The 19,089-nt window shown below is 41.6% G+C and overlaps 1 protein-coding gene across 9 annotated transcripts in view; it reads right to left on the bottom strand.

Moving 5' to 3' along the window:
• MLLT10 (MLLT10 histone lysine methyltransferase DOT1L cofactor) overlaps positions 1–17,263 on the bottom strand; it is a 240,055-nt gene extending 222,792 nt beyond the window's left edge. For 7 of the 9 annotated variants that reach the window (XM_047066598.1, XM_047066601.1, XM_047066603.1 and 4 more), the window contains exons 1-3: positions 16,882–16,952; positions 16,581–16,740; positions 13,234–13,313 (exon numbers count right to left, since the gene is read on the bottom strand). In XM_047066598.1, coding sequence (XP_046922554.1) covers positions 13,234–13,313; positions 16,581–16,740 — 240 coding nt within the window. In that variant the 5' untranslated portion in view covers positions 16,882–16,952. Of the gene's footprint in view, positions 1–13,233; positions 13,314–16,580; positions 16,741–16,881; positions 16,962–17,009 lie in introns of those variants that run through there. The other 2 variants (XM_047066600.1, XM_047066599.1) reach the window with 2 other exon arrangements.
• Between the last annotated feature and the right edge of the window lie 1,826 nt (positions 17,264–19,089).

Below are 19,089 nucleotides of genomic sequence, written 5' to 3'. Positions count from 1 at the left end.
ACTGAAAAAAATGACAACAGAACTGATGAAATCATCAAAGAAATAATTTTTAAAAGTTCTACTACTGACCGAACTTAAGTTCCCTAACATGATTTGCCAAATCAAAAGGGCCATTGTGTGCCTAATACAATGAGTGAGGGGAAACACACTACCATGAAAAATACCAGAAATAACCTGGATAAAAAAATACTAAATCCAGAGAGAACAATCACATACAAAATATTAGAAATCAGGACTTCACAACATTTCTTAACAGAAACACTGAAAGCTAAAAAGCAAATTGCCAAAATTCTAAAGGAAAATGATTTCCAACCAAGAATTCTATATTCAGCCAAACTATCAATCAAGATGATAAAGCCAACAATTTTATCAAACCTGAAAAACCTTTAAAAAATTATTCCTCACACACCATTTTCTATGAAGTTGCTAGACATGCCCACCGAAACAAGCAAATAAACCATTAGAGATGAAGAAATGGGGAAGTGAGGTGTTACAAAACAGAATCCAAAATAAGCAAGAAACAAAGAAACTCCCAAGATTATAGTGAAGGGAAGATCCACGCCTAAAGAGAAACCAGCCCAGATGACAGCAGGGAGATGGTACCCAGAAGAAGGTCTACCGATTTAAAAAGGAAAGGAAAGTGAAAAGTGAAAGAGGAGGGAGAAGAGGAGGCAGAAGGAGAAAGAAAAGAAGGGGAGAAGAAAAGAAGGGGGAGGGAAAGAGAAAGAAGAGGGAGGAAGAGGGGAAGGGGGAGGAAGAAGAGAGGAAGAGGATGGAGAGGAGGAGGAAAAGAGGGAGAGGAGAAAGAGAAAAAGGAAAAGGAAAATTGAATTCATGGAAAATTTTACTAATACACTACCTGATTCATTAACCATTTGGAAGATTATATGAAGAAGCAACAGAGGGAAAAAATTTAGCCTTAAATAAAGAATACAATGAAACTTAAAATACAAGATGATTATTAATCCCAAGGAAATGAAATTAATAAAAAAAAAAATCAGTATACTTTTGGCTCAAAAATGAACAAAATATTTAAGTAGTCATAATAATGTAAATATTACTGTTCAACACTACTGATTTAACAAAAATCTGTGATATACTGAAAGGCAACTACTAAAATTGATATGTCAAGAACAGCTGCTTATGGGGGTGCCTGGCTGGCTCAGTCAGTAGAGCATGCAACTCTTGATCTCAGGAGTTGGGTGCAGCTGGGGTGCAGAGCTTACTCAACAAAAATAAACTTTAAAAAGCAATAGCTGTGGGGCACCTGGATGGCTCAGCTGGTTAAGCGTCCAACTCTTGATTTCACCTCAGGTCATGATCTCATGGTTCATGAGTTGGGAGCCCCCAAGTCAGATTCCAAGCTGACAGTGCAGAGTGGGCTTAGGGTCCTCTCTCCTCTCTGCCCCTCCCCTGCTCACGCTCTAAATCTCTCTTCCTCTCTCTCAAAATAAATAAACATTTAGAATTCTGTAAATAAAATAAACAATAGCTGCTTACACATTCCTTTTAGAAACATACAAGTACCAGAAGGAACGGCCAAAAGAAGGTTCAAGGGTAAAGCAGCAGGTACTGTTTTGTTTGAGTGAGAAAAGTTTTTGGTAATACCAGACTTAGACTATGTGCATTCATCGCTCTGGTAAACATAAAAATTAAATCCAAAAAAAAGGGAATAAATAGGTGCCATATGCTGGGCAAGGTATCAACTTCCTTTCTCTCACTAGTTACACAGGTGAGAGTTACACTTGTTAATACAAACAAGTATTAAGCACCTACTTCATATCAGCCATTAGGTTAGGCTCTTCTCACAGTAAAAGAAGAATTCAAGAGAGACCAGAGAAATTGGCCACTTACTACATTTTATCTATGGTGGTAAGCACTAAATCTGTTAACTTTCTAAAAGCACCTCTTTCAAAGCTGTAAGAACTTAATATACTATGAGAAATTTAAAGGCAAATATTAGATATGAATCAGCAATAAGAAAAAAATGTTAGCAAATATTTAACTCTGAAGGCATTTTTTTTAATGTTTATTTATTTTTGAGAGAGACAGAGTGCAAGTATGGGAGGGGCAGAGAGAGGGAGACACAGAAACCAAAGCAGGCTCCAGGCTCTGAGCTGTCGGTACAGAGCCCGACACAGAGCTTGAACCCACGAACTGTGAGATCATGACTGAGCCGAAGTCAGACACTTAACCGACTGAGCCACCCAGGTGCCCCAATGTTTGTTTAGTTTTGAGAGAGAGAAAGACCGAGCACGAGTTGGGGAGGGGCAGAGAGAGACACAGAATCTGAAGCAGGCTCCATGACCTGAGCCAAAGTCAGATGCTCAACCGACTGAGCCACCCACCCAGGCACCCCAATTCAGAAGGCACTCTATTTAAAGTATACAAGCTAAACTGCTTGTACAGAAATAAAAGGGAGAAAGTTATATATGAAATTTTAACTGCCTTCTTGCACTCGGGAATCAAAGGTAAGTTGAAAAAAAAAGAAATCAAAGATAAATTTGAAAACAATATTTAATTATGTATATATCATGGTAAATCTCCAAGTGGCAGAAATAAAAAAGAAAAGTTGAAAGAATAAACATCAGTTGAAGCTGAGGCACCTAATGAAAATATCAGATCTAATATATAATACATACACCCTAGAGACTGGGGTGGACTATGACACCAGCATAGACCCTAGACACGTAAAAAAAAAAAAAAAAAAAAAAAAGTTCTAACTGGGTTCCCTGCATGAGGACAGGAGTTGTTAAGTGCCTATCCCACAACCAGAGGGGAATCTATCCTAGAAAAACATGGCCTAGACCAGTAAGACTAGAGATGCTGCACTGAAGATGTCTGTTCTGGACGTGAGGAGTCACTCTAGAAAAACTGGAAACTCAAACCTATGTTGAGAGAGAGTGGGGCCCAAAATCCATTATCTAAAGAGTCCTGGGACACCTGGGGGGCAGACTCACGATTTCAGCTTAGGTCACACAGTTTGGTTAGGGAGACTGAACCCTACCTCTCCCTCTGCACTGACAGCAGGGAGCCTGCTTGGGATTATCTCCCTCTCTCTGCCCCTCCCCCACCCACCTCCGCATGCATGCTCTCTCTCAAAAATATATATAAACATTAAAAAAAAAAAAAAACCAGGGGTGCCTGGGTGGCTCAGTTAAGCGTCCAACTCTTGGTTTCAGGTCAGGACATGATCTCATGGTTCATGGGTTCAAGCCCTGCGCTGGGCTCTGGGCTGAGGGTGGAGCCTGCTTGGAATTCTCTCTTTTCCTATCTCTCCGACCCTCCCCTGTTCATGATCTCTCTCAAAATAAATAAATTATTTATGAATAAATAAATAAATAGATAGATAGATAGATAGATAGATAGATAAATAGTACTGCAATCCAAATCAAGAAACAAAAATCAGTCTGGAGCAATGAACTCCATCCAGTAGGCAAACTCTAACAGTCTGCTGTTATCAACCCCAAAGCCATTCTCCAGATCTTCCCTAGTAACAAAACTCCAATTGTATTTAGTTCTCCAATTGACCCATATTTTGAATTATAACAATTCAAAGCCAGTAAAATTAAGCATAATCTGTTGCCTGGGGCTTCAAGAAAATTTAAGAGAATCAGTCAGCTGGGAGGAAAATCAATTTTCATTTTGCACCCCCCTTCTCCCTAGAACTTCTTTCCACAGTCACAATGACTGTTTCAGCTGCCATCCTCTCTCTGACTGTGGGACAACCCTGAAAACAAAAACCATGTGCTAAGGTTGGTATCGTAGGAGGACAAAAAAAGCCTGATCCCAAATGATGTCACAAGAGCTGTCATAAAAGCTTTAAAAGGCCTTTTGAACTCCTTTTAAATGAAAGAATCTGTAAATCTGTAAATTCCTAATCTATAGAAGCCACTAGAATCTGGTCTTTGGTAAGGTCACACAGGGTTCTTCAGAGACAGAGCAAATGCAAACACTTTCCATAGTAACATCTTCACTGTGTTCCTAGAGGAACAGGAATCCCAAGGAAGACAACTCCTGAGGATTAGCTCACAGCCAAAAATTACAATGAAGACATCTACCACCAGAGTTAACAATTCTAATTCTAATTTAGAGAAATCTAAAATCTCTAAGAGGTTTTAAAATAAGTATTTTTTTTTAAGTAAGCTCTTCGCCCAATGTAGGACTTGAACTCATGACCCTGAGATCAAGAGTCATGTGCTCCATCGACCAACCCAGCCAGGGGCCCCTAAAATAAGTATGTTTCAAATGTTCAAGTAATAAGGGAATATAATCCATAAGGCAATAATAGCAAAATATTATAAAAAAAGAAGCAAATGGAAACATAAAAACAAATAGAAAGTCTACATATACTTTACTCAGACAAGAAATTCACTCATAGGGTTAACAATATGCATAAATTTCAAGACAGAGCTAAAGAGATTATCCACAATAGAGAGATAAGATAGAAAATATGATGAAAAAGAAATTAAAAGGCAAGCAAAAAAGAACAAGAATCTCAAGCATATACCTTAATTAACAGTTCCAGAAGAAAATTAAATGGGAAGGTGACATATGAAGAGAGAGCAGAAAATCTGCCGACATGTAAGAAAAACTGAGTCCACAGAACAAAAGCTGATCAGCTCTGAAGCAGGATAAGCATACTGTCAACAAATTTTCTATTAGCACAATTAGATACCAGAAGACAAACTAGAATAAATTCTTTACTTACAGGAAAACAATTATTACTCTAAAATTCAAACTAGCATATAAGACAGCAAAATAATAACATTTTTAGACAGAGATGAATATAGTTTGCTTATTGCTTACTAGGCACTGAACCCTAGAACTGTATTTTAAAAAGAGGGGTGCCAGGGTGGTTCAGTCAGTTAAGCGTCCAACTTCAGCTCAGGTCATGATCTTATGGTTCATGGGTTCAAGCCCCGCGTCGGGCTCTGTGCTGACAGCTCAGAGCCCGGAGCCTGCCTCAGATTCTGTGTCTCCCTCTCTCTGACATTCCCCCACTCATACTCTGTATGTCTATCTCTCTCTCAAAAATAAACATAAAAAAAAATTTTTTTTTTTAAAGAAAAGTAAATGACTATAAAGCAGCAAGGCAAACAAAAAACTGGGTTAAACAAAAACATCAGTAATGTTATATCTAAATTATAAACCCCTATTTAAAAAAAACACAATTTGGGACGCACCTGGGTGGCTCAGTCAGTAAAGTATTCAACTACTGATTTCAGCTCAGGTCATGATCTCACAATTCATGGGTTCAAGCCCCACATCGGGCTCTGTGCTGGCAGTGCAGAGCCTGCTTGGGATTCTCTCTCTCCCTCTCTCTGCCCCTCCCCCACTCATGAGCTCTTTCTTTCCGAAAACAAACTTTTAAAAACTAAATAAAATATAAACATAAAAATAAGGAAATTAAATACACTGTGGCTCTATAACAAAACACTAAAAAGCAGATAAAAAGAATGAATTAGATCAGTATGTATTAATGCAGCTATATCACAATTTACAGAACACATATACAATGATACCATTCCTGTAAAATAATACTAGATGGTATTTATGAATATAGACATGTAGTATAAGTATTAAAACAGATGGTAGTGTATGCATACAATGGAATATTATTCAGCCATAAAAACGAAGGAAATCATGCTGTTAGCAACAACACAGATCAACCTTAAGGGCATTATGCTAAGTGAAACAAATTAGAGAAAGACAAATACAAATCTTCCCCAATATACAACAGTGTTATGTCCCAATAAACCTATCACAAGTTGAAAATATGACATAAGCTAAAAATGCATTTAATACACCTAAACCTACAAACATCACAGCTTAGCCTAGCCTACCTTAAATGTATTCAGAACACTCACATTAGCCTACGGTTGGGCAAAATCATCTAACACAGAACCTATTTTAAAATAAAGTGTTATGTATTGAATACTGTACTGAAAATGAACAACAGAGTAGCTGTTAAGTATACTGGTTATTTGCCCTCCTAATCAAGTTGGCAGCTGATTGGGAGATGAGGCTCACAGGTGCTGCCCAGCAGCATCACGAGCGTATCGTACCGTGTATCACTGTTCTGGGAAAAGATCAAAACAAAACTTGAAATACAGTTTCTACTGAATATATACTGCTTTCACAACCACGTAAGGTCAAAAAATCCCAAGTCAGGAACCGTCTGTACTATATGCTCTCAACTTACATATGGAATCTAAAAGAACCACTCTCATAGAAACAGAGAACAGAGTGGTGGTTGTCAGAGACAATGGATGGAGGGTAGGGAAAAGGGGTGAGGTGCAGTCAAAAGGCAGAAACTTCCAGTTATAAGGTCTGGAAACATAACATACAGCATGGTGACTATAGTTAACAAGACTGTATTGTGTATACGAAAGTTACTAAGAGTAAATTTTTTTCAAGTTGTTTTTGTTTTTTGTTTTTAAGGAAGCTTTACATCCAAACATGGGGCTTGAACTCATAACCCTAAGATCAAGAGTCCTATGCGCTACCAACTGAGCCAGCAGGCATCCCAAGAATAAGTCTTAAAGGTTCTCGTCAAGGGGCACCTGGGTGGCTCAGTCGGTTAAGCGGCCGACTTTGGCTCAGGTCATGATCTCGCGGTCCGTGAGTTCGAGCCCCGCGTCGGGCTCTGTGCTGACAGCTCAGAGCCTGGAGCCTGTTTCAGATTCTGTGTCTCCCTCTCTCTGACCCTCCCCCATTCATGCTCTGCCTCTCTCTGTCTCAAAAATAAATAAACGTTAAAAAAAAAATTAAATAAAGGTTCTTGTCAAAAGAAAAGAAACAGGGCACCTGGTGGCTTAGTCAGTTAAGCACCCAATTCTTGATCTCAGCTCAGGTCATGATCTCAGGATGGTGAATTCAAGCCTTACGTTGGGCTGCAAGTAGGACATGAAGCCTACTTAAAAAATAATTAAAAAAAAAAAAAAAAAAGAGGGGCGCCTGGGTGGCTCAGCTGGTTAAGCGACCAACTCTCAATTTTGGCTCAGGTCATGATCTCACAGTTTGTGAGATCAAGCCCCATATCAGGCTCCGTGCTGACAGCACGGAGCCTGCTTGGGATTCTCTCTCTGTGTCTCTCTCTCTCTCACAAAATAAATAAATAAATAAACTTAAAAAAGAAAAAGAAGAAGAAAATTGTAATTATGTTAGGTGATGAATGTTAACTAAATTCACTGTGGTAATCATTTTACAACATATAAACATATCAAATCATTACATTGTATACCTTAATACAATGTTATATGTCAATTATATCCCAATGAAACTGGAGAGGAAGAGAGAGAGAAACAGACAGACGGACAGGTTGGTCCCAAGACACGCTAAAAGGTTAACGGATGACTCAGACTGGGGACAGTACAAAAGTATTTCAAGTTGGGGCGCCTGGGTGGCGCAGTCGGTTAAGCGTCCGACTTCAGCCAGGTCACCATCTCGCGGTCCGTGAGTTCGAGCCCCGCGTCAGGCTCTGGGCTGATGGCTCAGAGCCTGGAGCCTGTTTCCGATTCTGTGTCTCCCTCTCTCTCTGCCCCTCCCCCGTTCATGCTCTGTCTCTCTCTGTCCCAAAAATAAAATAAAACGTTGAAAAAAAAAAATTTAAAAAAAAAAAAGTCTTAAAAAAAAAAAAGTATTTCAAGTTAATATTTTTTTACTATTCTTTTTCAGAAGGTAAGAGTTGAGGCAAATATGAAGAATCAACATTAGTTCATTGTGAGTGAAGAGTATTTATGTTTTATATTCAAAACAATTTGTGATAACTATATACTAATGTAATTTTACTTAATAAAATTAAATAGAAATATACACTACAGTTAAGCATATAGTTTAGATGGTTTTATAGATATATAGGGACTTTTGCATTATATATCTTCATTAAACAAAAACTGAAAAATGTGCAACTCTAGGTCAATCCCCATATTCTGGGTTTACATTCCATCTAGTAGTTCTTCCCCAACAATGTTAAGAAGCCAGGAATAAATACAATATAAAGAGGCAGAAGAGTAGGAAAAAGTTACATCTCACCTCCGGTAGAAATCATCTTTTCATTTAGAGCTAGAATAGCAATACCTAAATAATGTAAAATCCTAATGGGCTTTTAGCCATTTTATTCTCTTGCACAATCCACTCTATGTTTTCAAAGTAGAATATTTAAAACCTAATATATCCTCTTTATCTCATTAAAATTATATAAGTAGATAAAATTTCTAGTAAGTCTCCTCAGCCTGTCGTAATTAAAAACAAATACCCATTAAATACAAAACAGTCATCAGTAAGTATCTTAATCTCTAACCACCAAGAAGTTAGTAAACAGTGTTAAGTCTAATCAAAAATCTTCAGCAAAAATACATGTTCACTTGAGATAAATAAGCAATTCAAGTGCTTTTTCTGAACAATGAATGCCTACCTACAAAGAGTTTCCCTTAAAAACCATCCAAACCTTCCCTCACTCTTTTACTTTCCTCTTCCCTTACTTTTTCAACATTCAGTCTAATCCTACAATCTCTACTCTCTTCAGTACCCTATAATGAGAGGTCTGCCCAAACCAGGGAACTACGACTGTGGTCTTAGAAACTTTTCCCAATGCTTCAGGTCCTTACAGCAAGGTTCTACTGCAGGTTCTCCTTTCCTGAACGTTCATGATCCGTTCGTGGTAACTTGTTCTCTTACTCTCCACAAGTGTGGATGGATATTCACCATAGCCATCTTCATTTTTCTTTTCTCTAACAAAAAAATGTCATTGGTTCCCAGTCTTCCTTCTAGGCAGCTACAACTCCAACTTAACTCCATTACATTAATCCTAAATTTCCAATGAAAACTCCCAGCAGCATCAAAACAAACATGCCCAAAACAGAACTTTACTCTTCAAGTTTGCTCTCCTTTTGCCATTACTCTATGACTATTTACGGTACCACCATTCCAGAGTGATTAACTTTGGTACTCAGAATTGTCTTTGATTACTCCCTTTCCTCTACCCAATATCCATGTGTCATTTCATCCTTTAAAATGTTCCCTCCCTTCCTTTTCACTCCCTCTCCTCCTTTCCACTCCCTCCCCTTCCAGTCTCACATATTTAGTGTAATATCATCCTGTGTTTCAGTTTCTAACTTCCCATTTCAAATCCATTCCATCCACTACCAAACTTCTTGTGTGAAATTACAACTTTATTACTCTGGTTTTTACTCTATAGTATCTGCCAAGGTACTACCAGCTCATAATTCCCTCTTCTCTGAGAAATGAGCTATCTCAAACCCAGACATCTTGTGTCTTAAGCAACCTTACTGCCTAGCCATGGCTAACTGGTCCAGAGTCAGGCACCTCATCCAAGCCGACCCAGTTTCTTTCCTCCCCAAAGGAACAGGAGATTCAGATGGACAGTTAAGTCTCTTGAGACAGGAAACAGAAAATATTAGGAGCTGAAGTATGGCCACTTTTCACCACAGGAGGCAATACAGAACATGATGATTGAGAGCTTAATCACAGCCCAGCCTCCAAATAGATATGCATTTCTCTTAAAATCATGATGTCTTGGGGCGCCTGGGTGGCTCAGTCCGTCGAGCATCCGACTTCAGCTCAGGTCATGATCTCACTCAGTCCGTGAGTTTGAGCCCCGTGTCAGACTCTATGCTGACAGCTCAGAGCCTGGAGCCTGCTTCTGATTCTGTGTCTCCCTCGCTCTCTGCCCCTCCCCCACTCATGCTCTGTCTCTGTCTCAGAAATAAATAAACATTAAAAAAATTAAATAAAAAACATGATGTCTTTACCCATAAAATGTGAACAAAGTACCTCAAAGGTTTGATAAGATGATTAAACCAGATAATTGTAGAACATTTAACATAGTACCTGACAGATAGTAAACAGCTAGTAGCAGAGAAACCTGCAGAAAGGAAAAGAATAAAGCAGACAAAGAAAAGCAAAAATAAGATTAAGACTAATTCAATTCTGGGGCACCTGGGTGGTTCAGTCGGTTAAGCATCCAACTCTTGATTTCAGCTCAGGTCATGATCTCACAGTCTGTGAGAGAGTCTGTGGGGATCCAAGCTGTCAGCATACTCTCTCTTCTCTCCCTTCTCCTCTCCTCTCCCCTCTCCTCTCTCTCTCTCTGTCCCTTGGGATACTCTCTCTCCTGTCTCTCTGTCCCTTTCCTACTTGCGTGCCACACACTCACGCTCTCTCTCAAAATAAATAAACGTTAAAATAAATAAATAAGGGGCACCTGGGTGGCTCAGTCGATAAAGTATCTGACTTCAGCCAGGGTCATTATCTTGCAGTTTGTCAGTTCAAGCCCCACATCAGGCTCTGTGCTGAGCGCTCAGAGCCTAGAGCCTGCTTCAGATTCTGTTTCCCACTGCCTCCTCTCTCTGCCCCTCCCCCACTCACACGCTGTCTCTCTCTCTCTCTCTCTCTCTCTCAAAAACAAACATTAAAAAATATATTTTTTTCATAAATAAAAATAAATAAATAAATAAATACGGGCGTCTGGGTGGCTTGGTTGGTTGAGCATCCAACTTCAGCTCAGGTCATCTCACAGTTTGTTTGAGCCCCATGTCAGACTTTGCGCTGGCAGTGCAGAGCCTGATCCAGACTGTCTCCCTGTCTCTCTCTGCCCCTCCCACACTGGCGTGAGAGCGTGTGCATGGGCTCTCTCTCTCTCTCTCTCTCTCTCAAAAATAAACATTAAAAAAATAAAAACAGGGCGCCTGGGTGGCTCAGTGGGTTGAGCGTCCGACTTCGGCTCAGGTCATGACCTCACGGTTTGTGAGTTCGAGCCCTGCATCGGGCTCTGTGCTGACACCTTGGAGCCTGGAGCCTGCTTTGGATTCTGTGACTCCCTCTCTCTCTGCCCCTCCCCCCCCCACTCGCACTCTGTCTCTGTCAAAAATAAATAAAATGCAGGGGCGCCTGGGTGGCGCAGTCGGTTAAGCGTCCGACTTCAGCCAGGTCACGATCTCGCGGTCTGTGAGTTCGAGCCCCGCGTCGGGCTCTGGGCTGATGGCTCAGAGCCTGGAGCCTGTTTCCAATTCTGTGTCTCCCTCTCTCTCTGCCCCTCCCCCGCTCATGCTCTGTCTCTCTCTGTCCCAAAAATAAATAAATGTTGAAAAAAAAAAAATTTAAAAAAAAATAAATAAATAAATAAATAAAATGTTGAAAAAAAATTTTTTTAATACATAAATAAAAATTAAAATAAAATAAAATAAAATAAAATAAAATAAAATAAAATAAAATAAAATAAAGACTAATTCAATTCTTGGGGTGCCTGCCTGGCTCAAAGCATATATGACTCTTGATCTTGAGGTCCTGAGTTTGAGCCCCACCGTGGGGGTAGAGATTATTTTAAAAATAAATAAATAAGCAAAGTAATAATGTAATTACTGAAAGGGAAGGATTTACTTTAAAAAAAAAAAAAGACTAATTTAATTCTCTAAGTAACGGATACATTTCCATGTTAGGCTTCTTGGCTCCTCTATCCTCACATTAAAATGTCCTTGTGGATGGGGCACCTGGGTGGCTCAGTCGCTTAAGGGTCTGATCTGGAGGTTCGTGGGTTCGAGCCCTGCCTTGGGCTCCGTGCTGAGCTCAGAGCCTGGAGCCTACTTCGGATTCTGTGTTTCCCTCTGCCCCTCCCCTGCTTGTACTCTGTCTCTCTTTCTCTCTCTCAAAAATAAACATGAAAATGCCCTTGTGGCTCAGTCACTAGAGCATGTGACTCTTGATCCCCAGTTGTGGATTCAAGCCCCATGTTGGGTGTACAGATAAGTTAAAGATAAAACCTTAAAATAAACAATAAGACGACCTATCTCTGCCTATTTAAGCTTAGAATGAGTTTTTGTTTTTACAAAGGACCTTATCTTTTATAACTGTACACTACAGGAAATTAAAGGAAGTTGTGCCTCTTCTTTAGAACCTCGAATGACCCCCACATCCTACCGAATAACACTAAAATAAAATGTGTTCTTCAATATGCCTTGTAAGGTAACTACCTCAATTCACCTTGATATCTTAACCATGCCCTCAGAGAATAAAGGAATAAAAACAGGCAACAAGTGGCATTTAAGGCAAATAATTTTGGCATTCTACTACTCCCCATTGACAGAGCTCTTTATCCTCTCTCAATATCTGCCTTCCTATTTTCTAATCTTCCTCTGGCCTTGAATCTACTGTGACATCCTCTGGAATAGCCTCACCTACTATCAATGTTTACTAATGAGTTAAAATATAACTTCCTTTGCTTGGTGACCCATCAACCCCAAAACTATAAAATGCTACAAAGACGAACAAAAACCAAAAAGGAGACCTATGCATACATCAAATCCTAAAATTTATATGACTGATTCCATCTCCTACTTGCTAATTCCAACCATTGTAATGCTAGAATAAGCTATAATTCTGCTATAGTGTATTCTCACACACAAACAAAACATATGAACAGAATAATGCTCTGAGTTTCACAGTCCTAAATAGGCTACTCAGCTATGACTTCTAATCAAGAATTGCCTAGGCAAAAATAAAGTTTCCATGCTACTCATGTAGGTAGAAAAGCCGAAATGTTTGTTTTCTACCTTCTGTCAAATTCTCTAGTCAACACCAAAAAGGAACTATCGCATAGCAAACAGTAATACTTTTATATGATTGATGAAAATTAAGTTTATTTCTCCCTAATATTTCCAGAAGCTCAATTGTAAAAAATGCCTTGGGCCACAAAGAATAAACATATCTCCCTTATGATTACAATAAGTTTACAAAAGTGTTCAGAAAGGTAGCCAGCCATGTGAAAAAGGAAGATTCTTATGTTGCTTTGCCAAAGAGACTAAATGTCTGAAAATACTGAACATTCAAAGTTAAAATATACATGTGCAATGCAGTAAAAATATGAGTGGTTAAACTCTAGTGTTTTTTTTATTCATTAAACAGACCCTAGCAGAATTATCAGCTTAACTTCCTTATGTTCTACTGCCATCATATTCTCACTAATGATTAACTAATTTAACCCTTCAAACCAGTAAAAAGGGCTAAAGCCCAGCTACAACTTTGTGTTTTATCTGCTCAACATATAGTTATGTGGCTCAATTTGTTTTTTCAGAGTTTGTAAATTTGGTTTAAAACAGTTAAGTTGATATCTGGCCCAAATTCAAATTTGAACAAGACTGAAAACCTTTCAAACTGAAAGCATCCTAAGCTACTCACTGAAGTATTTTAATGTTTTGATAAAACAGTTCTTACCACTCTGGCTGCTCTCTCCTGAGATTCACATTTCCTGCAAAACCATGGTCCAGTGGGTACTTGAACAATGCCATAGCAAGCTATTGGGAAATAAAATATTTTAAAATATGTTAAAATTTAAAGAATTACAGAAAATTAAATACCCTTTCAAAGCCCTCTTAAAATAATTACCTCTCAGACTATTCACATAAAACACCTTCTTTGTAAAGAATTAAAACGTTTTATATTTTTATTTACCACATATATATTACTACCACCTAATAAAACCTGTATGACATTTTAATAAAAATGTTAAAGGACCAGCCTTTTGTTATTTTATTTAAATAAGTATAAGCATTACAAAGGGTACTTATCTGGGGAGCTGGGTGGCTCAGTTGTTTAAGCATCCAACTCCTGATTTCAAGCTGGGACCACCCTCACCCCACCTCCCCTCCCACCCACACCCACACCCACACCCACACCCACACCCACACACACCCTCTCCAGTTCCACACTGACACTGGGGGGCCTGCTTGGGATTCTCTCTCTGCCCCTTCCCTGCTCACTCTCTCACACTCTCTCTCCCTCTCTCTCAAAATAAATAAATCTAAAAAAATTGTTTATTCTTTTATGATAGAAAAAATATCAAGTAAAAATTAACACATAGATTCTTTACAAAGAATTACTAAGAAACTCGTTAATTCATTCCTGTATCCTACAGTTTAAATAGAAAGCACTTTAGGTAAGGCTAATGAAAATACTTCTAAATCACCTGTCAAAATGAGCAACAAGTATTGCAGAAAAGAAAACGAAATGTAATGTTAAGCGTGAAATGATTCCGTTTGTATAAAATGGAAACGGCAAATCAACAGAAAGTACACTAGTGGTTGTCTAGGGGAGTTGGGGAGGTGTTGGGGAAAAAAAGGACAGTAACTGCTAACAGTCCACGGTTTTCTTTTTAGGTTGATGAAAATGTTCTAAAACGGAGTCTGTGGCAATAAATGCAAAACCCTAAATGTACTAAAACCAGTGAATTGTACGTTTTAAGTGGGTAAATTATTTGGTATGTAAATCACATCTCAAAGCCATTACTTTAAAAAGCGTGTATTTATTGGGGCACCTGGGTGGCTCAGTCGTTAAGCGACCGACTTCGGCTCAGGTTATGATCTCGTGGTTTGTGGGTTTGGGCCCCACTTCGGGCTCTGTGCTGACAGCTCAGAGCCTAGAGCCTGGAGCGTGTTTTGGATTCTGTGTCTCTCTCTGTTTCTTCCCCACTCACACTGTTTCTCTCTCTCTCTCTCTCAAAAATAAAGCTTAAAAATCTTTTTTTTTTAAGTGCACATTTATTTCTAAATATATGATGTGAATGTTCCAACAAGTGATCTGAGTATATGTAAATCACACTCTATTTTTAAAAAAATTTTTTTATTGGTATTTAACTAGGAATTGAAATTTTCCCAAAAACCTAGAACACTAATATCCAACTGACATTCTCGCATGAACTTGCTCACAGGAAGCTTGAAAATATCTTAAATATTGGAAAACACTCAAAGAATACAAAATCAACACAAATTTTTAAAGCTCCCAAAAGCTAAACTTGAAATTCCTTTTAAAATTCATAAATATATCAGTGTAAAAACATTCGGTCAAGAAACCCTGCATGAATATCCAAAAACTTACATTTTAATTCAGAAGTACTACTTCCGGACAAGAAAATTTATGCTTAAATGAATGTCTTCCGTATTGGGAGATGACATTACTTATTAAAACTTGGTAATTGAGGATCCAATTCATAAGAAATACGTCCACAAATGCGAACGAACACTGTGATGGAAATGCTATACATCATTTCTAAAACTTTAAAAACAGCATATAGGTTTCAACACATATTGTTTTCACTCCTTAAAAAAGGAAGGTGTGCAGGGCGCGCCTGGGTGGGTCAAAGGTTCGACAGGGTGGTTAAAGGCCCAACTCTTGGTTTCCACCCAGGTCATGACCCCGTGGTTCCTGGGTTCAAACCCAAATCAGTCTCTGTCCTGATGGTGTGGAGCCTGCTTGAACTTCTCTCTCCCTCCCTCTCTCTGCCCCTTACTTGCTCACTCCCTCTCTCTCAAAAAAACAAAAAACAAAGTTTAAACGGAAGATGTGCAATTAGGTTTTCGTTAAAACTGACTGCACCCCAGTAATTAATTCACTATCTCCTAAGTCTCCCTTCCCCATTCTGAGATTTCATTCTACGAAGAATGCACTTCAACCTCTTATGTTTCACACTGTCTCATTTGGTAGTGTCCTTTCCATATACTACTAAATATCAACACCACTCGGCCAAATACAGAAATGGGAAGCGGGGCGGATTGGTAACAGGCACAATATGTGTAACAGACACCCAAAAATTATCTAGGTTTCCTTACCACAAGATATGGGAAAAGTCAGAAACTTCAATGGCCAGAAAACTCCCTAAGTGCCCTCGCCTTTTTTGTAATATCCAAAAAAACTCACCGAATGGAAACACCCAGAAATAAGCTAAGATGCTCCCCAAGTCACTGGCCGCACCACCACCTCCTCTTCTCTCCAGTCACTTTAGCTGAGGAAGTGGCCAGATACAGCCACTGAACAGCCTTATCCACCAGCCTAGGGCAGCTCAGCCAAGCCACTCCTGCAGCACACGAAGGCGACGGCGGAAGGCCACCGTCTTCTACGCAGGAAGCTCCCAGTCCGCAGCAGCAGGGTCTCCGCCAGAAAGCTTGGGGGTGCAGCTGTGGCGCCTTCCCTCCCTAATCTAAAGCGCCAAGGCCACCCCTCTGGCTCCGCGACCCGCCCAGGCGCAGCGAGTGGCATTCCCGAGCCCGACTCCATGCCACAGGAAGTCTCCAGACACACTGCGGCAGACAGGAGCAGCCAGTGAAGGGGGAGGAGCCTCCACGTTCCCAAACCCAAACCCACTGCCACCGCGACACCACCGAAGGGCGCACACTCGGTCCTGCCGCCGCCCCCGGGGCGCAGGCCGCGGCCCCGCACCCCCCCACCCCACCCCACCCCACCCCCTCGCCTCCAACCACCGCCTCGAAAAGTCTCCAGCCCCACGGCTCCGGGCGCAGGCGGCGGCCAAATGACACTTGAGAGAGTGAGCGCAGAATCACATGACAGCCCAGGCCACACGCACTTTCTCCCACATGCACAGCCCACACCCCCTCCGCCCCGCTGCGGACCCTCGGAGTCAATCCCGGGCCGCGGAACGAGGCGGGGGCGGGGGCGGGGCGGGGCGGGGGGAGGGGCGGTAGGAGAACTGGCAGTTGCTGCCAAGGTGGGGGAAGCGGTGACGGTTGGGAGCAGGCCGGGTTCGGCCCGGCGGGCGGTTGGGTGTTTACCTTGATGCACCGCGACGCTGCAGCCGTGCCCGTCGCAATAAACCAGCGGGTTCTCGGCCCAGCCTCTCTCGTCTGAGCAAACGCAACAGCCTCCAATCATCTCCTTCATACTATGGGAGACCTCGTCCTCCAGTGACACGGGCCGGTCGCTAGAGACCATCTAAGAGGGAGTTGGGGGGACCATTAAAAAACACATGCAAGCCAATTAGCGCTTCCCCCCCCCCCCAACGCACAGCCACCCGCGTCCCCGCTCCCTTCCCTACGTCCCCGGCCCCCGCCCGCCGCTCGGCCGCTCGCTCACTCGGGCTTTGCCGCTCAGTCACTCACGTTCCGCACAGGAGTCAGGAGCCATGTCCTTGCTGACTCCCCCCACCTCCCCTCCACCGCCTCCTCCGCCTCCTCCTCCTCCTCGTCTTCTTCCCTCCCCACCTCCACCCGGCCGCTAACGCTGGAGCCCGGAGAGGGCACACATAATCAAGTAGGCCTCCGCACAGGCGCACTGGGGGGGCTCCCGCTGGGGCAGGGGCAGCCAGGGAGGGGAAGGGGGCTGCGCTTCCTCCTCCGAGCGTCACTCGGCGTGCGCGCCCGCCCTGCGGCCGGCGTGAGGGAGAAGGCCCGGGAGAGGCAAGGCCTGCGTGCGCGCCGCCGCGTCCGGCCCGCAGCCCCGGCCTACCTCCCGGCCCCTTCCCCTCCCCCGCGCGGCTCGCAGCCGCCGAGGTGTGCTTGGGGGGGGGGGGGGAAGGAGGGGGTGGTGAGTGGAGCCGGCGGCGCGCTGAGGCCGGAACGAGCCAACGAGAGGACGCGGGGGCGCGCACGCGGGGGCGGGGACGTTGGGGCCGCCGTCTGCAGCGCCGCGCCGGTCGCGCGGGCTGAGCGTGCACGTCTGGAAGGGGCCTCAGAGGGAGGGAGGGGAGGAGGATGCCGAAGACCCGGAGGGAGGGTTGTTGTTGTTGTTTTTTTTTTTAATCGGAGTAGCCAGAGGGGACTGACTTCCCCGGGGCACCTCTCTGCTTTGAGAACCTACCTGCGGGCCTTTTCCTCAAGAGCTGGCCCGTGGGTAACAAGGGGTAGGGCAAGTATGCCAGCTTCCATGAAGGGTGCAGTGAAGCATGGCTTCCTGCAGTTGGCCGCGCTAACTTCACAGTGCTGCCGCAGCTTCTCCACCCATTAAATTCACATCCTGGACTCTACCCAAAGTTCACGCAGTGGAAGTGCCACCAGATCCGCAGCCCGTTTACACACCACATTGGCCCCAGTGACAAATGAAAGTGCATCACACACTGAAGGTCAAAAGCCTGGGTTAGGGTAATACTCAAAGAGGGAACACCAAGGCTACCTTTAGCTTGATGTTAGAAGAACAAATGGTTGTTAATCAGGAATTAGCAATATAAAGTGATGACCTGGAAAATGCCGTAATGTGATACCAAAGGATGAAGGAACCCAAGTTCTAGTCGGTCACCAAATGATAACACCATGAGAGAGGGGAGCCCAGTTTTGTTTGAGGATTTCTCTGATCTGACTCTGTACTCCAGATTTACTCTCTTGAAAATTTAAGGTCCCTTTTTTGTTTTTTCAAGGTGATTTAAGTGGCAAAGATGGGAGCTCGCTCTTCACATACAAATAAGAAATGGATTAGGCCTATCTGAATAGAGTAATTAGCCAGATAGTACGCAGTTTTGAGCTGTAAAATCTTCCACTGTTGCCCTATCCCCTGTGTATCCATGTAAGCCCAAGATTGATTTTAGACAAAAAGTGTCTAATTATGAAAATTTATCATGAATAGGAATATAGATTGTTAAAATGACAGGCATATTTAACAAGGTGAATTCATGGCTTTGGTTAATAACTTGCAGGTACAAAATGGTTGTTCATCAGGAATTAGCAGTATAATGTAAAGATCTGGAAAATGTAGCTATTCAATGATAAAGGATGAAGGAACCTAAGTTCTCTTAGTCACCAAAAGATGATTGGTTTTATCTTTAAAAGCATTCCAAATGTTCTCAGAAAGGAAAAAAAAAAAATGGTAGCATGGCTGTTTTTTCCATTTCAAATTAATTGCTAGAAATCTACTTAAGAACTACAATAGATACAATACAATGCAAGCATATGTTAGCAAGTACATTCAAACATTTTAAAGCTAAGTGAGATATCTACAGTAATGGAAATCAACTAAAAGTTTAAGGGAAAATGCACACTAAAGAGACACATAAAAATGAGAATTCTCTTTTAGCTATTAGTTCATTAAGAAAACATGACTAAAAGATTACATACCTATACAATGCAAATTCTTTTGAGGGGTATGGCAACACTTAATAAATTTCTAAACATATAATAATTATGTTCTTAACATGTCATTGATATTTATAAAGTTAAAACCACCCTCAAACAAAACTGTATCATTTTGTGTATCTTTACTATGTATTTTATCTTTACCCTTTCACAAGGGATACCAAATCGACATCCAATTCCTGCTCAGGTTCAGACTTCTAATGAAGAGTAATCCTGAGTT

Source organism: Lynx rufus, unplaced genomic scaffold, assembly GCF_022079265.1.
Source record: "Lynx rufus isolate CCGP_SWC_20201006 ecotype Redwood Valley unplaced genomic scaffold, mLynRuf1.p SCAF_7, whole genome shotgun sequence".
Classification (NCBI taxonomy): Eukaryota; Metazoa; Chordata; class Mammalia; order Carnivora; family Felidae; genus Lynx; species Lynx rufus.
Note: the sequence above shows the minus strand (reverse complement) of the source record. Positions and strands in the feature narration are given on the sequence as shown.